General features: G+C 43.5%; 1 protein-coding gene across 1 annotated transcript in view; it reads left to right on the forward strand.

Annotated features, from left to right (window-relative positions):
• The window catches only part of LOC311492880 (uncharacterized protein), a gene marked incomplete at its 5' end in the record, with an annotated part of 263,852 nt that overhangs the window by 224,800 nt on the left and 14,134 nt on the right, over window positions 1-24,918 (forward strand). The window contains 5 exons of the mRNA XM_084551312.1: window positions 7,293-7,474; window positions 8,032-8,044; window positions 8,711-9,073; window positions 10,803-11,126; window positions 14,469-14,795. Of these exons, the coding sequence (XP_084407438.1) occupies window positions 7,293-7,474; window positions 8,032-8,044; window positions 8,711-9,073; window positions 10,803-11,126; window positions 14,469-14,795 (1,209 nt within the window). The remainder of the gene's footprint in view (window positions 1-7,292; window positions 7,475-8,031; window positions 8,045-8,710; window positions 9,074-10,802; window positions 11,127-14,468; window positions 14,796-24,918) is intronic.

The raw sequence follows: 24,918 nt of genomic DNA on the forward strand, positions 1-24,918 counted from the left end.
GACTGAGGACAGATTGAAATGAGCCTTTCAACAGCAACATTTAAAAGACATGAAGTGTGCAACGAGCTGTGGTCACCAGCAGGAGGCAGAAGACTGCAGAGGAGAGAGTGGAGAGGTTCCTGTTGGAATTCCAGGGTTAACCAGGAAACCACACACATCCTTTACTCAGTGATAAATCACATGTTCACACTGAGCGTCTAGAAACTGAGGAATCTGTTGAAGTCACAGTAAAGGAGCAATCAGCTTCCTGGCTGCTCCCTCCCTCCGCCCACCTGTGTGTGTGTCATCAGACCTTTTGGAACTTTTTTCCAGATCAGAGAATAATCAGTGATGAAAATAACCTTCAAACAGTGTGAACAGTGTGGCTGGAGCCGAGGTCTTTCCTTCATCTGAAAACTATCCATCTCTTCTTCTGTTCATTCTAACAAGAGCGCATTTCAAATCAAATCAACAGACATCACTTCAGTTTACCACTGAGAAATGAAACGTTTCTACAGGTGAGGAAAAGAAACTCAGAGATCAGCTGATGGTGGGAGTGTTTAGCTGGTGGAGACCAAACATAGAGCCAAAAGAGACAGAGTACTGGAGCTCATCAGGAGGACACTGAGACAAACTCCACTGAAGGATGGAAGCTGTTCATCACATCAACATGATGATCTAGAAGGAATAAAGACCAAGTGATCCCATACGGAAAAGAAATAGAAGAAACTTAGAAAACAATGTAGAACTTTCCATCACCTTCAGTTCATGTTTCATGTCCAGTATATGATTTACTCTTGAAAGTGGCCACTTTTGCATTATTTTCATACAAGATGATAAAAAGAATTCTATAAGAATCAGGTGAAAACTATATATGTAGAAAATAAGGAAAGCACATGTCAACGTATGTTGTCCATTTATGGTTGGTATCATTTTTTTACAGTGTCTCTTTAAAGACATATACTTTACATATATGAACAAGTACCATTATATGGAGGTTTTCTGTAGTAAAAGTGAATATTTTTTACAGGTGAATGATGCTGTCTTTATATGTTTTATAGAAGTTTATTTAATGCTCGATACTTGATATCAAAGGTGAAAGTTGAGAGTGCAGCTAACCAACGGTAGCTCACAGCATCAAGTTTGGCTGTGGTAAGCAGGTATGTCAATGGATGTTATCTGTGATAATGGTGAAGAAATTTCTATACAGATAGTTGTGAGCTCCTAATCCTGTTGTGCTGGCATCTGTGTGGAGCACATAAGGAATCCTAGGATCTGCATAGCCAAGGACTGGGGACGATGTCAGCTTGTGTATGATCTCCTCGAAGGCTCGTTAACACTCAAGATCCCAGCATTCACCAAAGGGTTCTTTTGGGCTGAGCTATTTCCCATCACTGAGGCTAACCATGAACCCTTTTCATCACGGTGGATGGCCAGCATTGAGGTAATCCTTCATGAACCTCAGATAGTAACCTGAGAACCCTAAGAAGGATTGGAGCTCCTTTAAGTTCTGTGGTCTCAGGCAGGTTTTCAAGGCTTGAACCTTTTCAGGGTCAGTCTTCACTCCATCGCTGCATATAATGTGCTCCAAGTAATGCACAGAAGTCTGAAAGAACTTACATTTATCAGGCGAAAGTTTCAAGCCATGTTCCCTGAGACGGCTGAGGACGTGGATGAGACTCATCTCATGTTCTTCGAGAGTGTCCGAAAACACTATGAAGTCATTCAGGAAAACCAGGACCTCCTTTAGATGGATGTCACTCATGCAATTCTCCATAAGCCGTTGAAATGTGCTCAGTGCATTGGTGACTCCCTGGGGCATTTGGTTGAATTCCCAGAATCCAAAGGGGCACACAAAAGCGGTTTTGTGCTCGTCACATCCCAGTTTGATTGTACCCAGACTTCAGGTTCATTCAGGTCCATCACAGAAAACCACCTGGATCCAGCGAGAGCAGAAAATGACTTCTCCAGTGTTGGCAACACATAAAAGTCTTTTATTGTTTGCAGGTTTCATTTCCTATCATCCACGCATAGGCGTACATCGCCATTCTTCTTTCTCACCACCACAATAGGTGAAGAGAATGGAGACTCTGATTCCTGGATTACGCCTGTGTCAAGAGGGTTTGGAGGTGCCTCTTGACTGCTTCATAATCCTGAGGATGAATCAGACGAGGTCTCTGTTTGATGGCTGTCTCTTGCTTCAGGTTGATGTGGTGCTGGATTTTAGTTACATGAGTTTATGCTCTGGGTCGGTGGTTACACCACCACAAGGCTATGCTAACTCATGGAGCTATCTGCTAATACATCCTGGTACTCACTGAGAAAGAAAAGCTTTAAAACACAGGTAAGGTTCCCAGAGTCACTAACAGTGGTTCTCTGAACACCTGTGGACTCAAACAGTTTCCTTTTCAGCAGTTTGGCACAATATATAATGTTTGTAACAATATTAGTCTGTATCAGTGTCGTCCGTGTCTCTGCTCTCTCGCTCTGTTTTCTTCTCACTGCACATCTACCTAACCTGTTCTAAGGGGCTGAGCATGAACTACTTAACACCAATAATGATTCAGCTACATCAGAATGACCCAATGATTTTATTTTTTCTTCACAGGACCACTCTCTGGAGCAAACTCAGACCTCTGGGATGTAATGAATTAATAAATTAAATGTGAAATGAAATAAGGAATGTGATTATGAAGTAAAAGAAAATAATGTTTAGTGAAAGGAAAATATTTCTACATAATATAACATTAGTTTGCATGTTTACAACAACAGGTTACACTTCCCATCTTCCTAGCCTCCCAGCTAACAGTAGCCATTCCTAGCTTCCTTGTTATGTCCTCCAGCTGATCATTGGTTTTAGATCCAGACTCAGGGGACGTGACAGTCGACCTTCAGAAATCCTCTGATGTTGGTTAGATGTGTTGGAACATTTAAATGTCAAACTGAGAAACATTAATGTCTGCGACAGGAACAAAGTTCAGTTTCAACCTTTTTACAACACAGATACACACCCATCATCTTGAGCCTCATAAACAAATCTCAGCTTCTGTGTGTGTGTGTGTACATGTTTTATTCCTCAGAAGTGATCTGTGGACTTCTGGACTTTAATCCAGAGATCTTTATCAGAGTGAAGCTGAATGTAGAGAGAGACACACCTGGCCCCTCCCTCTCTTCACCTGTCAGAGGAAAGCTGACACTGTCTTCACAAACGTGGCTGCAGAGAAGTGTTGTCAGAGAGTCAGTAGATGATCAGCTGCTGTGAGCCTTAGTTTGACAGGAAGATGAAGACGTTGGTGGTGTTTGTGATCCTCGTTCACGGTAAGATATCTTCTTCCTGGATCTGATTCTCACTTCAGTCTGACATCATTTCTCTCACGTCTGTCTCTTTAAAGAAAGTCAGTGATGACCTGTTTCAACTTTGATTAGTTCTTAGTTTGTCTGTGAGGGACACGTCCAGAAGCAGAGTCTGATGTTCTGTTCACGTGGACTGTTTCTAATCACTGCTGTAAATGTCAAATCACATCAAGAAAGAAAGAAACAGACAGATTGAAGGTGAGCTCAGAGCTAACGACTGCTTGATGATCTGGCTGCAGGTCAGGACTTCACTGTTGGACACAAACATTTACAAATGTCAATGTGTTTGAAAGTCAAACTGTCAGCTAGTGACTTCTTCATGGGGGGATGTTGACGACTAGTGTCCTCATCCAGATGCCACATTACTGAGAACAAGCAACAGAGACATATTAAAGGTTAAGAAATGTTAACCTTATTAAACAGCAGCTGTTTTCATTCACCCTATCTATCCTGATGTTTCCAGTGGTGAATGTGGGACAGGTTTTCAGTGACTGGAACAAACTGAATGTCCTGGTCTGGACTTCACAGCCTCCGTCCTGTTTATTTCTGTCTCTAGACAAAAGTCTGAACATTCACACATTAACAACAGGTCAGTCTTCAGATGGGTTCTTACTGGAATCAACACAAATGATCCAAAGCTTTCTGAGCAGCACAGAGGACAGAACGTTGACTATCACATGTCTGGATGTATCAGATGATCAGAGAACAGTCGGTCCAGTCTTCTGTTCCTGACATTGTGAACTGGAACCAGGTCAGAGGTTAACTATCAAACACAAACACAGTGAGCTACGGTGTCCTGGAGTGGACAGAAAGACAAACATCTGTAGAATGAGGCCATGTTTCCTAAGCTGAGTGCTAGAAATGCTAGAAAGAAGACAAGAGAACAGAGCATTGACTTTGGACCCAGCCCCCCTGGACCTTATGGACAAGCAGACCATGAACATGAAGGATGTTTCTCAGTAACATCTTGCTCCAATCAGTAGATGTTCTCTCTGTGTTTGCTGCATGTTAGCTTCCTAGTGTTCCAGACTTGTAAATCTGTGAAAGCAAGAAGCCATCTCTGAATACTTGACATGAATAACACGGTTGGAGTTCTAGTTTGGACGTTGAGACAGTTTGTGGTTTAGATTGGTGCTGTTAAAGAAGAGATGTGTCTCTGTGTTAGTATCAGGACCAGAGGAGGCCTTTTACTGATGGAGTGTAGTGCAGAGATCAGTCCTGAGAGATGGTGCACCATGAGTTCATTCATCAGTTAGAGCTAAAAATCATCTTCTGCTTGACTGAACTCTAAACTGTTCCAGGACTGGAGTAGAGGACAGACCTGATCAACACAATCTTACAAATGTCATTACTCATTACTTTGAGCAAGAGAGGAAGTTTTTCAGCCAAATGTATGAAAACTGTCAAAACACATTCAATGATCTGTTCTTTGACTTCAGTCTGTGAATGAAATGTAGTTTTTCATTGACTGACTGATAGTTCAACTGGTTTCTCTGGTCCCTGCAGATAATGTGACCTACAGTCAGTCATGTGTCAAGTCAAACCCACAGCATGCAGCTGATTTGTCTTTCTCTTTGTGTGTCCTCTCAGTTTCCCAGCATGCCCTGGCAGGTGTGGTGCAGGTGAATGAGGGGGCGGAGTCTGTCCTGCTACCCTGCCATGACTTGGGTTATTTACCTGAAGATGACCCCACAGTGATTTGGACCAGGAACGATCTCAGTCCCAAATCTGTCCACAAACGAGGAGAAACAGATGAAGTTAAAGGTCAGAACCAGGTTTACAGGGGGAGGACATCGATGACGCCTGATGCTCTAGACACTGGAGACTTCAGCCTCACTCTGACAAAACCCCACCTCTCTGACAGCGGCAGCTACACCTGCTCCATCAGTAATGGAAGACAAGAACTGAGAGTGACAGACGTACTTCTACAGGTCAAAGGTCAGAAACAAACCTCAACATGTGTTCACTGTTTAAATATGAGGAGGAAGAAAAAGACTCAACTGAACCTTTGTGAGGTTTCACTTTCTGTAGCAGAACATTTGACAAACAGCAGTGGAGACAAGAGCAGCACCTCATTCATTCATTTATTCATTCATTCATGCTACAAGATATGACAGAACCAGTATTAACTCTGTCAAAGACTGGAAAACCTGAAGGAAGGTGATGGGTCCTTCTAAGAGTGTTAGAGAAAAGTGTAAGGAAGAGTTTCTCACAGACATTTAGCAACGATGAAAGGATGAAAATCTAACTCAGGTTTTTATGTGATCCAGGAATGAAGTTTGAAAGCAGCAGTGTTTTCACATTATTAGGAACAGTCTGGGGAGACATTCCTGTAAAGATGATGTGTTGTGTTTCTGCTAATGTGATGAGATGCTTCTAATTAGGGCTGTCAATAGATTCAAATATTTCATTTCATAGTTCAATTCAAATGAATCACACATTCTTTAAAAGTCTGTTTCAGATAAACCTGGAAGGTACATTTGAAAGTTTTTAATACTCTTCTCAACATGTCAGCTGCTCAGAAAGCTCTGTGCTCTGCAGAGAAGTCTCAGCTCTCAGCTGTGTTCTTGATTAGGGTTGCAAAATTCCGGGAATTTTCAAAGTTGGAAACTTTCCATGGGAATTAAGGGGAATATATGGGAATTAACGGGAATTAACGGGAATATATGGGAATAAACAGGAATAAATAAGAAATTTACAAAATTGAAGGTTGGCCCTTAACAGGGAACTTAAATATAGTTGGGGGGAATATACTGTAGCATAGTCTTGGCTAAAACAACCAGATTTAATGCAAGTACACTCCTCAATCACATGCACACAGCACACTGCTTACTGCAGGGCTATTGAGGCCATGCCCCCTACATGCACTGTGCATTCCTCCATCACATGCACAGGTGATTTCTTGAAGCCTGGAGGCCACACTTTTGAGCTCAAAGCACAAGACTATTGAAGCCACACATTTGAGCCTGCGGACTATATAAAGTCAAGTAAGTTTTGATAATATCATGGGGTAAATATATTTGATCTATAACGTTATTAATGTTTAACTTGCAAATATTAAATAAAAATGTATTAATACAGTAGCTAACTATCTGGTAAGTTAGGTGCTAAATGAAAGCTATTTTTCATTTCATTGACCATTTAAGATGCTAGCTAATTATGGTGGTAGCTACCTCAAATTTGATGCTGTTTCTTCTGACTCCTGCAAGACGGTTTTCTGTAACCATACAAGAATTTATACATCAATTGTCATCCCATAATTCCCATAAATTCCCATAAATTCCCAATAATTCCCATAATTCCCATAATTCCCATGGAAAGTTTCTAATTTGGAATATTTCCAAAATTCCCCAGTTTAACTTCCCATGGAAAGTTTCTGGAAATTTACCAGAAATTTACCGGAAATTTTCCACCCCTTTGCAACCCTATTCTTGATCCAGTGGTAACTCTGTTCACATCCACAGTAAATGCAGATAACTTAGTTCTAGTAGAGAGGAGACTCTGACAGGACGTTGAAGATGAACTTATCGTCCAAAAACCCATTCCTTTATCAATTACTGCTCCTTTTTCTCTGCTTGACTTCATCCTCTTCTTCTTTGGGGAGTTTTGTCAGTTTTGATGCTACAGGGTGTATTACTGCCCTCTACAGAGTAAAATGATTTACTATGACCACTGTGTTACTGCTGCTTTAATCACGTCCTGATTTCAGTTGACTTTAATGATGAACTAATCCCAGAAAACTCAGTGTGTTTGTCAGTGAATGTAGAACTCACCGACACACTGATCATTTATCATCAATGATTCTATGGATCAGTTTGAAATATTCAGGGAGTAATGGAAGAAGAGGGAGCAGCCACAGTGAGCTGTTAGATGAAGAGCTGCAGACTGAACACCTCCAGCTTCTCATCCAGGAAACAAACACCTGCCTCTACAGTTGATCTGCTTTATTGTCCTCTCAGACCAGCAGGTGGACGTGAAGGTGCAGGAAGGGGCGGAGTCTGTCATCCTACCATGCAGAACAAACGCTGACCTGCCTGAGGACACCTCAGTGGAGTGGACTCGCTCTGAACCAGAACTCATCATGGTCCATGTGTATCGAGACGGAAACAACCAACTTAACAATCAGGACAGGTTTTACAAAGTCAGAACGAAGATGAATGAAGACCTGCTGGAAACTGGAGACCTCAGTCTGACCCTGAAATACCCCACAGAGAGAGACTCTGGATCATACATCTGCACCGTCTACAGAGGCCAAGACATCCTGAGAGAGAAAGTAGTGCTGCACCACCTCAAAGGTACTGTAAGGACTGTAGATACAGGTCAGAGGTCAGAGGTCAGAGCTGTAGATACAGGTCAGAGGTCAGAGCTGTAGATACAGGTCAGAGGTCAGAGGTCAGAACAGTAGATACAGGTCAGAGGTCAGAGGTCAGAGATGTGGATACAGGTCAGAGGTCAGAGGTCAGAGATGTGGATACAGGTCAGAGGTCAGAGCTGTAGATACAGGTCAGAGGTCAGAGGTCAGAGCTGTAGATACAGGTCAGAGGTCAGGGGTCAGAGCTGTAGATACAGGTCAGAGGTCAGAGGTCATGTTGTTCTTTATGTTTCTCCACAGAACTATTTCCAACCTGGGCCATAGTTCTCCTGGTTCTCCTGGTTGTTCTTGGTGTCGTTGGGGGTCTTTTGTTTCATTGTCGACACTACTTCATGTCAGGTGAGTCTTTACTACTACACTACCCATAATGCTGATGGTAACATGTGTCCTGTGGAGGTGACTTGTTCCAGCTGCTGAAAGAGTTCAGAGTTCAAACAGCTGCTACAGAGAGCTGAAGAGAAACTTCCAGGTTTAGTTCCAGAAGTCAGAAACTCTTCATCAAACATGTCTGCAGCACTTTACAGGACGCTTTGACTAGTTACCAAGGAACGAGTCAGGAAGACATCAGGAACAAACGGAGACACAATCCAGCTCTAATCAGAAGCTCCTGACGTCCTCAATCAGGACCTGAGCTCTGAGCTCATGAGTCCAGGTCTCTCCCAGTCCCAGTAAAACCAGAGCAGAGGGTTAGGGTTCTTCCTCATCCATTCATCTGATTGGTTCCTCATTAGTTCCTGACTTCTTCTTTGGTAACTGTTCCAAATGTCCTGAAGAAGAAAACTGCTGTTCAGTCACAAACTAGTTTCCACTGGTTTGTGTCAGAGGTGTGACAGACGTCAGGTGAGCTCAGGTCACCTGGTTGATCCACGTCCTCAAACAAACTGAACACTGAGAGTCATCCACCAACATGAGACACATAGACAAGGATGGACAGAGACGTCCTGTTACCATCAGAGCTGCTGCTGCTGTCTCTACAGCTGATGATGGGATTTGTTGTCCTCTCAGTCCCCCAGGTGGAGGTGGATTCAGGGATGGAGGTGGATTCAGGGGTGGAGGTGGATTCAGGGGAGGAGTCTGTCCAGCTGACCTGCAAAACCACAGCTCACCTGCCTGAAGACGCTAAAGTGGAGTGGAAGGACAATAACAACAGGAAGGTCCATGTGTATCAGAACGGCTCTGACCAGCTTAAAGACCAGAAGGAGTTTTACAGAAACAGAACGAAGATGAATGAAGACCTGCTGAAAACTGGAGACCTCAGTCTGACCCTGAAATACCCCACAGAGAGAGACACCAAGACCTACACCTGCACCGTCTACAACAAGGAGGGAGACATCCTGATGGAGAAACAAGTGAAGCTCAATGTCAGAGGTCAGTACTGTAGATACAGGTCAGAGGTCAGTACTGTAGATACAGGTCAGAGGTCAGTATTGTAGATACAGGTCAGAGGTCAGAGGTCAGTACTGTAGATCCAGGTCAGAGGTCAGAGGTCAGTACTGTAGATACAGGTCAGAGGTCATTACTGTAGATACAGGTCAGAGGTCAGAGGTCAGTACTGTAGATACAGGTCAGAGGTCAGAGGTCAGTACTGTAGATACAGGTCAGAGGTCAGTACTGTAGATACAGGTCAGAGGTCAGAGGTCAGTACTGTAGGTACAGGTCAGAGGTCAGAGGTCAGTGATTTTCCATCAGTCTGTACCAATAGAAGTCTAATAACAATCCTCCAGTAGTTGTTCTTTCACAGCTTTGAGTCAAGTCAGACCATTAGAATAATACTCACAGGACTTTGGAGAAAACATTTGAATTGTTTCAGAATAGAAAATGTGAACCTGGTGAGTTATGAGCTGATTTAGAGAGAATCATCTTGTTTGTATTGTGTCAACAGATGGTGGCTGTAGTTATTAATGGTTGTAATAACTAGAGAATAAGAAGTAGAGGTCAAACCAGACACAAAATAAACCAAAACCTTGACTAAGAAGAAACAAAGACACTGGAGAGACAGAGAGAGGATGATCTCTCTGTCTCTCCAGTAAGATGATCATTAAACTCAGAGAAGATGCATGGTTTGGTGAGATTTGGAGTAGCAGTCATTACAACAGATCAAATGAAATCAAACCTAGCTCAGAGTAAATAGAGATGACTTCATTCTGGAAGGAAAATAAAAACATCTAGCACCACTTAGAAGCTCAACTTGTTGTTCAAACGACCATTTTCTGTCTCATGCATCTCTGCTGGTTTGTTCCTGCTTGCTTTAGTCAGCATCACTGCTACATCCATCACTTCCTGATTTCCAAAACTATGGCTTGAACCAAAGGTCCTGAGCTCAGAATATGCATGTGTTCATTGTTGCATCAAAAGGAGTTTAAAGGAGTGAGCGTTAACTTATTATTAACGTGTTAACTTTGACGGCCCTAACAAATACATGAGGTATCATAAGCAGGATGGAGAATTAGAAATAACATTTATGATGGAACAGGAAACTGAATGAGATGGACACTTTGAGAACATTACAGGTTAATGGAGACAAGACCAATTCAGTTCAATTGAGTTTTATTTCTACAGCATCAATAACAATACAAAGAACCACACAACTGATCTCTCTGGCTAATTCCCATCAGTGATCTATCTGCAGCATTTTGAATCAGTTGAAGGCTTTTCAGAGAGCTATTTGGACAACCTGATAATAATAAATCCATCCAGGAAGAAACTAATGCATCAACTAGTTCTTCAGCTTTGAGCAGTGTCTGCACCACAAGGAGGAAATTAGCCCGACGCGTTTCAGCTCATGGCCTTCATCAGGGTAGGCCAAAGACAATCTGCTGCTGGTGCTGGGAAATAAGAATGAAAAGGAATGAACCTGATTAAGACACAGGGAAATGTTCTGAAATCATTCATTCACTTCATAAATAGATAGTTGAACATTTAACATTTAATACATCAGTAGTTTACACTTCTTAACTTGTCTCTGTTCAATGGAGAATGGGACATATTTCAGACTGGAACCAGTCAAACATGTTTCACTCCAAATATTTCTCTTCAATGTGCTCAGAGCTGCTGCTGCTGTCTCTACAGCTGATGATGGGATTTGTTGTCCTCTCAGTCCCCCAGGTGAAGGTGGATTCAGGGGTGGAGTCTGTCCAGCTGACCTGGAAAACCACAGCTCACCTGCCTGAAGACGCTAAAGTGGAGTGGATGGATGATGAAAATGATGTGGTCCATGTGTATCAGAACGGCTCTGACCAGCTTGAAGACCAGGACCAGATTTACAGAAACAGAACGAAGATGAAGGAAGACCTGCTGAAAACTGGAGACCTCAGTCTGACCCTGAAATACCCCACAGAGAGAGACACCAACATCTACACCTGCACCGTCTACAACAAGGAGGGAGACATCCTGAAGAAACAAGTGAAGCTCAATGTCAGAGGTCAGTACTGTAGATACAGGTCAGAGGTCAGAGGTCAGTACTGTAGATACAGGTCAGAGGTCAGTACTGTACATACAGGTCAGAGGTCAGTACTGTAGATACAGGTCAGAGGTCAGTACTGTAGATACAGGTCAGAGGTCAGAGGTCAGTACTGTAGATACAGGTCAGAGGTCAGTACTGTAGATACAGGTCAGAGGTCAGTACTGTAGATACAGGTCAGAGGTCAGAGGTCAGTACTGTAGATACAGGTCAGAGGTCAGTACTGTAGATACAGGTCAGAGGTCAGTACTGTAGATACAGGTCAGAGGTCAGAGGTCAGTACTGTAGATACAGGTCAGAGGTCAGTACTGTAGATACAGGTCAGAGGTCAGTACTGTAGATACAGGTCAGAGGTCAGAGGTCAGTACTGTAGATACAGGTCAGAGGTCAGTACTGTAGATACAGGTCAGAGGTCAGAGGTCAGTACTGTAGATACAGGTCAGAGGTCAGAGGTCAGTACTGTAGATACAGGTCAGAGGTCAGTACTGTAGATACAGGTCAGAGGTCAGAGGTCAGTACTGTAGATACAGGTCTTCTAGAAACTCTACAAGTCCAGTTGTCTTTCTGTAACGCTATTGGATACACCATGACCTGGATGACTGAGAACCTTCACTGACATATGTGACTCAGTAGGATAGAAGGGAAGATAGTAGAGTGTTGATTGATCCAGGATTCACTGTTTCAGCTCTGGAACACAACTGATCAAATGAAAGAAAGCATCCCACTATGCTGCCTTCTGCATCTGATGGAGGTAGAATAACTGAAAACAGAACCGGGGAGACATGTGTGAGTCTAGCAGTGAGGATAAAATCTGATGAGAGTAGACTAACAGCCAAAGAATTTATAGACTACATGAGCTAGAAGTTATTACTATCTATGTTCCTCTACCAGGTCATGTAGCAGCAGCTTGTAAAGACATCCAGAGAAGGTAGATCTCCAGGCAAGCATGAATACGGTAAATATGAAGCAGGCTAGATATTAGACAGACTTTATTCATCCACAAGTGAAACTGACTGGTCACAGTAGCTCAGCATAAAGACACTCTTGAGAACCACAAGTAAAAGGAAAAATAGGTGGAGATAGTTAAAAAATAAAATAACTAGATGATCGTAAGCAATCATAAAGGGTTCCATGCTGTGACCAAGTCGTCACCATAAAAATGAATAAGCCATTAACTTTGTAATCAATAACCCTGCTAAAGTTCTTAAACTTTTCATTATTTTTGTCCATGAATGATACATGCCAAGTTTGGTGAGAATTGGATGAACGGGCTAGGAGGAGTTGATTTTGATTTAAGGTGCAATTTTTTCAAAATGGCAGAAAAAAATGGCGGGCGGAAATTTCGAAATCCTTTTGAACCAGGGCTATGTATTAAGGAATCAGAGGGAGAAAGAATTTTGTTTCTAGGACACAAGGTTCTAGAGATATGAGCCAAAACATAAATTGTCTTACTGTAGCACCACCTAGCTGTAGGCATGTGTATTGACACCTTGGCAAAGTGGCATGCTAGGACTTTAACCAAGTTACCAGGTTTGAGGCCAAGTAGTTCAGAGTAAATGGAGATGACTTGATTCTGGAAGGAAAATAAAAACATCTAGCACCACTTAGAAGCTCAACTTGTTGTTCAAACGACCATTTTCTGTCTCATGCATCTCTGCTGGTTTGTTCCTGCTTGCTTTAGTCAGCATCACTGCTACGTCCATCACTTCCTGATTTCCAAAACTATGGCTTGAACCAAAGGTCCTGAGCTCAGAGTATGCATGTGTTCATTGTTGCATCAAAAGGAGTTTAAAGGAGTGAGCGTTTAGATAGATAGATAGATAGATAGATAGATAGTTAGTTAGTTAGTTAGTTAGTTAGTTAGTTAGTTAGTTGGAGGGCGGCTGTGGCTCAGTAGGTAGAACGGGCTGTCCATGAACCAGAGGGTTAGCGGTTCGATCCCCGGAATGGGCCACATGCCGAAGTGTCCTTGAGCAAGACACTGAACCCCCAGTTGCTCCCAGTGCGTGGCACTGGTGTGTGAATGTGTGTATGCTTGCGTGAACGAATGGGTAGATGTGTCTGTGACTGTAAAAGCGAATTATAGACCCAAATACCAAAACACCCAGAAAAGAATAATAATAATAAATATTGTGACTGTACTGTACATACATGGTTGTTGCATAAATAGAAAAATACCAGATGCATATTGTTATTGCACTTTACTATTGCACTCATGTTGTTGCAGGTTAGTTAAAAAAGTCATTCAGTCCCTTTCTTTTTTGTCCTCCTCCCCCCAAGTGAGTGGTGGTTGTACAGCTTGATGGCACGGGGGACAAAGGAGTTCCTCAGTCTGTTTGTCCTGCACCTCGGGAGGAGCAGCCTTTCTCTGAAGGTGCTTCTCTGGCTACTGATGGTCGTGTGCAGAGGGTGGCTGGCATTGTCCAGGATACTCATTAGTTTTTTAAGTGTCCTGCTCTCTGCTACAGTAGCCAGAGGGTCCAGCCTCGTGCCAACCACAGAGCCAGCCCGCCTGATCAGCTTCTCCAACCTGGAGAGGTCTGCCTTGGAGGTGCTTCCACCCCAGCACACCACAGCATAGGACAGGACGCTGGCGACCACAGACTGGTAGAAGATCCCCAGGAGCTTCCTTCAGATGTTGAAGGATCTTAGCCTCCTCAGGAAGTACATCCTGCTCTGGGCCTTCTTGTACAGCTGCCCCGTGTTGCTCGTCCAGTCCAGCTTGTTGTCCAGCAACAGCCCAAGATATTTATAGGTCTGCACGACCTCCACCTCTTCTGCTCCTATCAGAACTGGTCTGGGGTTGGGTCTGTCCCTCCCAAAGTCAATGACCAGTTCCTTAGTCTTTGAGGTGTTGAGCTGTAGGTTGTTTGTGTGGCTCCAGACAACAAAATCCCTCACCAGGCTCCTGTACTCCTCCTCTTCGTCATTGCTGATGCACCCCATGATGTTAACGTGTTATTAATGTGTTAACTTTGACAGCCCTAACAAATACATGAGGTATCATAAGCAGGATGGAGAATTAGAAATAACATTCAGGATGGAACAGGAAACTGAATGAAATAGACACTTTGAGAACATTACAGGTTAATGGAGACAAGACCAATTCAATTCAATTCAATTTTATTTCTATAGCATCATCAGTAGTTTACACTTCTTAACTTGTCTCTGTTCAATGGAGAATGGGACATATTTCAGACTGGAACCAGTCAAACATGTTTCACTCCAAATATTTCTCTTCAATGTGCTCAGAGCTGCTGCTGCTGTCTCTACAGCTGATGATGGGATTTGTTGTCCTCTCAGTCCCCCAGGTGGAGGAGGATTCAGGGGTGGAGTCTGTCCAGCTGACCTGGAAAACCACAGCTCACCTGCCTGAAGTCGCTAAAGTGGAGTGGAAGGACAATTACAAGAGGAAGGTCCATGTGTATCAGAACGGCTCTGACCAGCTTGAAGACCAGGACCAGATTTACAGAAACAGAACGAAGATGAATGAAGACCTGCTGGAAACTGGAGACCTCAGTCTGACCCTGAAATACCCCACAGACTATAACACCAACACCTACACCTGCACCGTCTACAACAAGGAGGGAAACATCCTGATGAAGAAACAAGTGAAGCTCAATGTCAGAGGTCAGTACTGTAGATACAGGTCAGAGGTGAGAGGTCAGTACTGTAGATACAGGTCAGAGGTCAGTACTGTAGATACAGGTCAGAGGTCAGTACTGTAGATACAGGTCAGAGGTCAGAGGTCAGTACTGTAGATAGAGGTCAGAGGTCAGAGGTCAGTACTGTAGATACAGGTCAGAGGTCAGTACTGTAGACACAGGTCAGAGGTCAGTACTGTAGATACAGGTCAGAGGTCAGAGGTCAGTGATTTTCCATCAGTCTGTACCAATAGAAGTCTAATAACAATCCTCCAGTAGTTGTTCTTTCACAGCTTTGAGTCAAGTCAGACCATTAGAATAATACTCACAGGACTTTGGAGAAAACATTTGAATAGTTTCAAATAGAAAATGTGAACCTGGTGTGTTATGAGCTGATTTAGAGAGAATGATCTTGTTTGTACTGTGTCAACAGAAGGTGGCTGTAGTTATTAATGGTTGTAATAACTAGAGAATAAGAAGTAGAGGTCAAACCAGACACAAAATAAACCAAAACCTTGACTAAGAAGAAACAAAGACAGACGCTTTAGACATGTGAAGAGACGCTGTGTTGCTAAGGTGGACTGACAGCATGGAACAACAGGACTGTGAATGGACAGGAAATGAAAGAGGGAAGTGTGGGATCAGGAAGGTACATGGGAGGAAGTGAATCTGGCAGCAGGAGGATGAGGTCTGGAATATTGGAAATACAAAGAGTAACAAGGAGAAATATCCCACTCAGATGAAAGGGACAGGGACACTGTAGAGACAGAGAGAGGACCATGAGATGATCATTAAAGTTAGAGAAGATGCATGGTTTGGTGAGTGGAATCTGATCCAGCTACCACAGTCAATAAAGTCATTTCTGAATGGAAGAATATGTGGAATGGCTCATTGTGAGTTATCTGGACAGTTTTCAGCAAGAGAAGACAGTTTGACTATATACATCCAAAAACATTAAAGAAAGGACAACTGGACTGGAGAGTTTCTAGAAGACGTTTCATCCAAGATGTTCCTGTTTAGACCCCAACTCTCCACCAGTCCTTTAGAACTGAAGACGCTACTCAGATGAAACGTCTTCTAGAAACTCTACAAGTCCAGTTGTCTTTCTGTAACGCTATTGGATACACCATGACCTGGATGACTGAGAACCTTCACTGACATATGTGACTCAGTAGGATAGAAGGGAAGATAGTAGAGTGTTGATTGATCCAGGATTCACTGATTCAGCTCTGGAACACCAACTGATCAAATGAAAGAAAGTGTCCCACCATGCTGCCTTCTGCATCTGATGGATGTATATAAGAAGGATTAATAAGGTGCAATAATGTGAATAAGATGGAGGCTAAACTAAACTGTTGCTGTTGTGTTGTGGTTGAGCAATTAATCAATTACAGAGAACATATTGTGATGGCCCTTGGCCATTGTGTTTTGCTGGCTTCTGTGCTCCTCCCTTCCCAGGTTCTCTGCCTGCTTCCTCCCACCTCATTAAGGAGATCCACCCCACCTGTGGCCATCTATAAAGGCATTGCCCTTCCAAGATGGCGTCCTCTCCTTCCTGGATGGCTGGTGCATCCGGGCACCCCAGTGTAGTTTTGTTTGTTTGGTTTGGTTGTGTTCTGTTGACTCTTTTGTTTAATAAATTTATGATTAATTTAACTGGTCGCTGTGTGTTCTCCCCGTTTGGTTGTGCTCTCCAATGAGCTGGGCATAAGAAGTGGGGGCTCATCCGATTTTGAACTTGGGAGTGTCAATGTTTGGCACTTGCGTGGCTGTGAAATTGGGAGGCTCACAATGAATGAATGAAGGTAGAAGTGGGGCTACAGGGCTGCATCATGGTTTTGATGTTTCTGAAGGGCTGCGGTTGTTGCCAAAATTTCGATGAAAAAGACCCAGACACATTTTTTTGAACAGGTGGCAGGAATTAGGGGCTGGTCAGATGCCCACCAAACTTTAATGCTGCAGTGTATTTTCACAGGCAAGGCCCAGAGAGCTTTCTCTGCCCTTAGTTCTGCTGATAGTGCTAGTTATGGTAAAGTTAAAGCTGCAGTCCTTAAAGCGTATGAACTGGTGCCGGAAGCTTACAGACACAGGTTTAGAAGCTGGAGAAGAAGAGACCAGCAAACCCATGTTGAGTTTGTTCAAGACATTTCAATTCATTTCAGTCGTTGGCGTTCATCCTCCAGTGTGGCGTCGTATGAGGATTTGTGTGACCTGATTGTGTTAGAACAATTCAAGAGATCATTGCCTGCCCAGCTGGCCAATATGTTTTAACGCATGGTAGTGGCTCAGCTGGGACCAGAGAGAGAGAGACAACAAAGGGAGAGTTTTAGGTTTAGGACTAACAACCCTCCAGTAACTCATGAGGTTTCACATGCTTCTGTTAGACATGTTCCAGGGACAGATGGGAAATTTGATCCAGGCAGGTCTTGTTATGCCTGTAGGAATAAGGGACACTGTATTGGGTGTTGGGATGGTTACACTCTGGGTTCCCGTTCATCGGTTCCATCCTCATTCTGATTTGGTGTGTGGTGAAATTGATATGGCCATCCGTTCTCAGTTGCCATTACAGGGGGTTGATGTCATACTGGGCAATGATTTGGCAGGGTCAAAGATCTGGAAAGAGGGTCCAACACTTGTTTATGTGGGTTCAGTTTTGCAGGTGCCTAAAGAGCCTGAGGAGTGAATTAAAGAAAGCCCTAAAGTGTTTTCTTCCTGCGCTGTGACCAGGGCCAGGAGTAAAGCTCTGTCAGAACAGTTTGATCTTTCTGAACACGGTCAGTCTTCTCAGGTAGGTTTCTCTGAGAGACAGGAATTATGTAATTTTTTTCCATTCCTTTGCCATTTTCTAGGGAGGAGTGCATTAATGAACAAGCTGCAGATCTTACACTGAGGCCTTTATTTGGGAGGGTTGGTCCAAAGGGGGATTCTAAGAGTGTCTCTAGTGGTTATTTTCTCAGTGATGGGTTACTGATGAGGAAGTGGGCTCGTGTGGTGCGTGGGGTACAGGTTGACAGTGTGGTCCAGGTTGTGGTTCCTTCCAAGTTCAGACACATGGTGTTGAGCACTTCACATGATGGGGTGGCAGGCCATCTCAGGGTAAAGAAAACTTATAAAGTGCTTTGCCTTTTTTTTCTGGCCGCAGCTGAAGAGGAATGTTGCTAACTATTGCAAAACCTGCAAAACATGCATATTAACAGGAAAGCCCAAACAGAAGCGGAAGCCAGCTCCCCTGTACCCAATCCCTGTTGTGGAAAAGCCTTTTGAGTATCTGTTGCTTGACTGTCTGAGCCGCTTCCAAAGAGTAAGGAAGGTTTTTGATCAAAAAGCTGAGACCCAGCTGTTTGAGCCAGCCAGGGGACCAGGTTCTGGCTTTGTTGCCTGTGATTGATCCACTGTTTCGAGCAAAATTTGGTGGGCCTTATACAGTGAAAAGCTGACAGGGACTATTTGATTGCCATGCCCAACAGGAGGAAGAAAGTGCAGTGGTGTCATGTAAACCTGTTGAAATCCTTTTCGACTCCCTCTGCCATGAAGGTGTTGGGCCTGTGTACTAAGGCACTCAATATTGGGGTTTGGCTATCATGAATAATTAATAATTATCAAAAATAATTATTATTATTAAATAATTGGATCTGAATTACTAGATCACCTCAGGGCACCTCCCTTCTAAGAAGGGAAAAGGTAGCCAATCAAATCAGTCTCATAAAATATACTAAATTGTCAATTTGGATTTCAGATTAATAATTAACTTAATAACTATAACCAATATTACTACATTACCAACTAGTTAAAGTTGAAGGAATTTGGAGTTCTTGATAGTGTAGAGGTTGGCAATATTCACTCTTGTGCAATATTAAACAGGCAGGTATGTTTAAAAGACATTTATTAACAAGAATAAAAGCAAACATACAATCTAACTAAAGTGTACTTGGTTGGATGGTTAGTTTAGCATGCAAGAGACCCTGAGTCTATGTGTTGCATAATCTAAACTAAGATTAATTTACCATACTATAACCTTACGATCACAACAACTCAGTAAAACAAATATCACATCGAGTCAAATCTTAAGAGTTCAATGCTTAGCTTAGCTTGACTAGGCCCAGGTCATACTACCAGATTTGGTGGAAAAGTCCATTTCTGGTGTGTTGCTCCTTTAGCTGGCAGTTCCTGGTGGAAGGGCCGAGCTGGGTGCTGTGTATTCCTGATGGCAGACGTTGGAGGGAAACTGGCCACTCCTTGAGTCCTTTGAAGTGGCTTGTTAGCAGCTCGGTGCTAACTAGCGAGGCTCCTGTTGGTTGGGGTTTTAGCCTACAAACCTGTTTGTTGGCTAAAAGAGCTGGTGCAGATTCCTCAGCAGGATCTCGCTTCGCTGCTGTAAGGAGAACAGGCCTGGTGTAGTTGCTCTTTGTTAGCAGACTACCTGGCAGCCAGCTGCAGCTGAGCAGCTGGAGGTCTCCACGTGGAGGTGTGGAGTTGAAGTGGGGGAGAGAGTAAGAGAGAGAGAACACAGGCCAAAAATTTTATATGACCTGATGACCTCAGAGGTCACATGCCACTGTCAGCCAGTGAACTGCTGGGTCAGTTTTCACACCTGGAGGATTGTGGGATTTGAGGTTTCCAGGGCTTCCCTTTGTTTCAAAGACAAAGACAGACATGTGGTTAACTTGGTTATGCATGGTGAGCTTCCATAGCACCCTGCTGATTCTGCACAAGACCACACAAGACCCTGTTAGTGGGGTCTTGTGTTTTATGGGTGTGATGGCCCTTGGCCATTTTGTTTCGCTGGCTTCTGTGCTCCTCCCTTCCCAGGTTCTCTGCCTGCTTCCTCCCACCTCGTTAAGGAGATCCACCCCACCTGTGGCCATCTATAAAGGCATTGCCCTTCCAAGATGGCGTCCTCTCCTTCCTGGATGGCTGGTGCATCCGGGCACCCCAGCATAGTTTTGTTTGTTTGGTTTGGTTGTGTTCTGTTGACTCTTTTGTTTAATAAGTTTATGATTTTTTTTAACTGGTCGCTGTGTGTTCTCCCCGTTTGGTTGTGCTCTCCAACGAGCTGGGCATAACAATATATATATGAAATACTGTTGATAACTGAAAATGATCGAAGTGCAGTCAGCAGTTAGGAAAAGGTTGAACACTTGTCAGATACATTCGTTCACAGTTCAGAAAACTTGTGTTCTCCTCTCATGGATTCTGGAAAGGAAGAAACAATGTGTTGAGTTCTATGTTTAGAATCAGGAACTAGGAAAGTCCAGCTACTAAAGAAATGTGATCCAGCAATCACATGTCCTCATCAAACCATGTCCACTAGCTGTGGGAGACAGGACGTACAGCTGAGTTTTAGATTTTATGTTTGAAAGGAAAATACAGGTGAGTAGGAAATGGAAGTGCACAAGACAAAGTGTGAGCACTTCAAATCATTCAGAGTAACCATCAATGACACCTTTGAACAAACAGAACAAAGAATAGGAAAGTCACGTTGCTGTCATGGCAGGACACTCTGGAGACAGGGGAGACATTTAGAATACTTTCAAAATAAAATGCAGCTGAAGCAGTGGACATACAGTAGAAATGAGGATTTGAATTATCTGGAGAAAAATCTCTAAATGTCATATGAGAGCAGTTGTGGATTCAGTCTATGTAGCGTACATGTCTGCAGCAGAAACAAACCTAATGAAGCTAGATCCAGAAGAAGCTCAGAGCCTTCCAACCTATAGTGGAGCATTCTAAACATAATGTGTCTGCAATGCAGGTAGAAATGAGAGAAATGCTGCCACTTGTTAGAAGAGTCAACCTTATGATGGTGTATTGAGTTGATGTGAAAGGACATAGTGGATCACATCCTGCCAAAGCCAAAAATCCATCTTGGAGGAGTGTTGAGACCACAGTGAATCTAATGCCAGTGGTCTTGGATGGATCTGTTGAAGCACAGAGACCCCCAGTAACAGTTGTACCTCCCTCAGATATCATCAGATCAAAGATCCTGAATTTGGTCACTCAGGTGCAGCATCCCTTCTTCTTCCCTGAAGTAAAGTCATGTGAGCTAGCATCAAGACATTCCTGTGAAGCTCAGTGAGTGAGGAATGCACTGCTCATGCTTTCCTTGGAGAAGGAACTAGTCAGGAACATGTCACTCTCTGATGATTCACTGAGAGTCATTTTACTGCTTTGAAAGAGAGACGGGGAAAGTTCCACTATCACTAATGTCTCTTAGATAGTTAGTGATGGGACTGAACTCCTGCTTGAATCAGATGTTTGAACTGTAAATGTTTGAATAGATTGCACACTATCAACCACACTGCTCTCTACTGTCAACTGAATCAGAATAATATGAGAAGTCACTTCATTCTACACTCAAGTGTTAAAGCTGCTGATAAATGACACCCATCTAGTGGTTCCTGGTGCTACTGCTACCTGATCTAAATAGTTTAACGTGTCAATGTCCAGATAGCCTGTTGGACCTTTACACAGTGAATGGGTCACCTCAGACTCTGAAGCAACATTTACCGTCACTCTAGTGGAGAGATTTGGAGTAGCAGTCATTACAACAGATCAAATGAAATTGTGTTGTCCCTGTCCTCTTTCCTATGAATGGTTCTCTAACGACTCTTATCCGTCAGAGGCTCCAGTGTCAAGGTGTGAATGAGACTGAAACTTCTTGGGGACAGAAGTTAAAACTGTATTGTAAATAGATGGCAAATTAAATCTCAGTCCACCTCCAGTCCACCAGAACTGAAGAAGCTACTCGGATGAGTGGTGAAACGTCTTCTGAAAAAACTCTACAAGTCCAGTTGCCTTTTTAAACCTTTTTTGGATATACCATGACCTGGATGACTGAGAACCTTCACAGACATGATGGAGAGTTAGAAATAACATTTATGATGGAACAGGAAACTGAATGAGATGGACACTTTGAGAACATTACAGGTTAATGGAGACAAGACCAATTCAGTTCAATTGAGTTTTATTTCTACAGCATCAATAACAATACAAAGAACCACATGTAACACTTACAATAGAATCTTCATATTAAACATTGCCAAATAGATATGAGGAATAAGAATAAAAATTTGCTAGGCTACTATATGTAATTATTAGGATAATGCTGGGCTAAGGTTTGACTCATAGAGCTGTGTGAAGATTAATGAAGCACAAGACACAGTACTGATGCTACCGGTGTTGTATTGAATATTCTTGTAACAAAAAATACTTGAAATGCATCAAGGAAAACAATGAGCAAAATGATACAGCCAAAACGATTCACAGTCCTACTAGTAGTGGTTTCAGTATTCATTAATACACAGGATTAGATGTTACAATCCCTTGTGCCAAAATCCCAGGCAAAACACATTTAGAGGCCCTGTCCAGCTGAGAAACCCTAACAAACCTACAGTCATGTGATATGAAGCTTAACCTACAATCTAAATAAACTAAGTAAATGCTACTGGCTAGCTTAACCTAAAATCTAAATAAACTAAGTAAATGCTGCTGGCTTGTAGGCCCACAGAGCAGCACAGGATAATTCAAACATTGTGAAACATAAGGTAACCTAACGCTGCTGGCTTGTATGTCCCGCTCAGCAGCTAACCATAGCTACCAAGCAACATGAAGACATCAGGAACCTGGCCTAAACAACAGCAGTATGCAGCATGTCATTGGGGTTTTCAAGTGGGCACCTCCCTTCACCGATGTTTTGTTAAGTTAGGCCCACGACACCTCGAGAAGGCTTAACAGTGACTTCCAGCGTCCTGGAGTCACCCCCCTCCACACGGCCACTGCAAAATCCGTTTTTCTCACCATTTCTCACCATTAATATTAGACAACAACTAGTCCAAACAAATCTACCGTGGTTCAGCCCGTTGATGCGGACTGAACCATGAACCAAACAAACAAATCCCAAACAAATCTACCGAGAATCGCCCCGTTGATGCGGGCTGAAACATGAAACAAACAAACAAATGAAACACGAACCAATCGACCACATCTATAATCATTTGCAAGCACACTAACATCACGCAGCCATCCTTACCTTTAGCTAGCTCCCCAGCTATCATGCTTCCTACGTACCCAGAGCCACTCGCTCACCCTCTCTGCTGCCCGAGACATGTTACATACCGCAGTCCTTTGACTTTTTCCACGTATGCCCAGCTCGCTCAGAAGCGCAATCGCCGATTTTGCTACAAATCCACGGCAGCCCACTTCTACCGGGCGGAGATAAGCCTTCCAGTCATTCTGCTCTGCATCTGCTGCTAACTCTGCATACTTAGCTCTCTTATGCTCGTTAGCCTCCTCAACTCTATCTTCCCACGGGACAGTCAGCTCTATAAAATAGACTACTTTCTCTGGCTCAGACCACAACAGCAGATCTGGCCGTAGTCGAGTGCTAGCTATCTCAGCTGGGATAACCAGCTGTCCATTTAAGTCCGCCCTCATCTCCCAGGCTCCTCCTACTCTTAGCTGTCCCATGTTATGCCTGATGCCTGCTGGTCTAGCCTTTTCTCCCTCCCGTACAAACTTAATGCGTCTATTCCCTCTGTTAACAGCCATGGAATTTACATTCACCCGTTTTTCCTCAATTGCAGCTGCTAAACATTTCAGTACCTGATTGTGATGCCAGGTGTAACGTCCTTGGGAAAGACTAACCTTACAACCTGTCAGAATATGGCTAAGCGTGCAGACACAAGTGCACAGTGGGCAGGCAGCATCCTCACCTACCCATTGGTTTAGGTTCTGGGGAGTTGGCAGCACATCATAAGTAGCCCCTATCATAAATCTAATCCTGCTAGCCTCCATGCTCCAAAGCTCTCTCCACTTCAACTTCCTTTTCTCCACACTCTCCCAGTTCACCCATTGACCCTGCTTAGCCTGCGAGACTGCCTTAGTGCATCTAACTGCTTCCTCTTGCTTCTGTACCTCTTCCACTACCATCTTTCTCCTTTCTACTGCTGATGCCTTGCTCCACAGAGGTTTCCCTGCACACAGCCTCAGGCCTCCATGGCCTTGCTGTACATGGCCTATGATATCCCTGGCCTATGATAACAGTGGGCGCTGCACTCCTAACCACTGGATCCTTTGACTGAGTAAGAGTCATTTCCAGTCTAACTTTAGCACACTTAAACTCCTCTGTTAGGCTGGTAACTGGGAACTCCAGAATGCCTTCCCCATACAAGGCTGTGCCGCTTAAGCAGTGTGGGACACCGAGCCATTTTCTGATAAATGAATTAATCATCCTTTCTAACTTTTCTACCTTTGACAGGGCAACCTCATACACTGTAAGCGGCCATATTACTCGGGGCAGTAAACCAAATTGCAAGCACCATAATTTTAACTTCCCTGGTAGCCCTGACCGGTCTATACTTGAAATACCTTGAATCATTTCCTGCCTCAACCCTTCAAACTGTGCCTTATCACTAAGAATTGCATAATACCATCTTCCCAAACTCTTCACTGGCTTCTCCAGCACTGTGGGAACCACCTCATCATTTATAACAAACTTCTTATCTACTACCTTTCCTTTAACAATAGAAATACTCCTAGATTTAATAGGCTTCACTTTCATCCTAGCCCACTGCAGATTGCTGTTTAGTTTATCCAGCAATCTTCTGGTACAAGGAGCGGTTGACGTTGCTGTCGTCATGTCGTCCATGTAGGCCCTAAATCGGGGGGAGGCGAAGCCCTCCCTGCAGCCTTTCTCCACCTACCACCCATTTGGAAGCCCTAATAATGACTTCCATTGCCATTGTAAAGGCTAGTGGAGAGATTGTACACCCTGCCATGTTGCCTACCTCCAGCTGCTGCCATGCTGTAGTGTACTCTGTGTGGTAAAGCAGAGAATGTCTAAAAGGTATGCTTTGACTAAGGTTTTTATACTACCTGGAACTCTAAAGAAGTCAAATGCTTCCCATGACTGTGTGGTACTGACCAAAAAGCAACATGCAGGTCTCTCTCCTCTTGCTTTGCTAACTGAATTTGGTGCCAAATCACACTGGTGTGCTCTAAGCATCCAGAGAAGCCAGGGATCCCAGCATTTTGCACCGACGTATCAACTAGCCTGTTTTTCACCAAGTAACTGGACAACCTCTGTGCTACAACACTGAAGAAAATCCTCC

Source organism: Chelon labrosus, assembly GCF_963514085.1.
Source record: "Chelon labrosus genome assembly, chromosome: 1".
Lineage (NCBI taxonomy): Eukaryota > Metazoa > Chordata > Actinopteri > Mugiliformes > Mugilidae > Chelon > Chelon labrosus.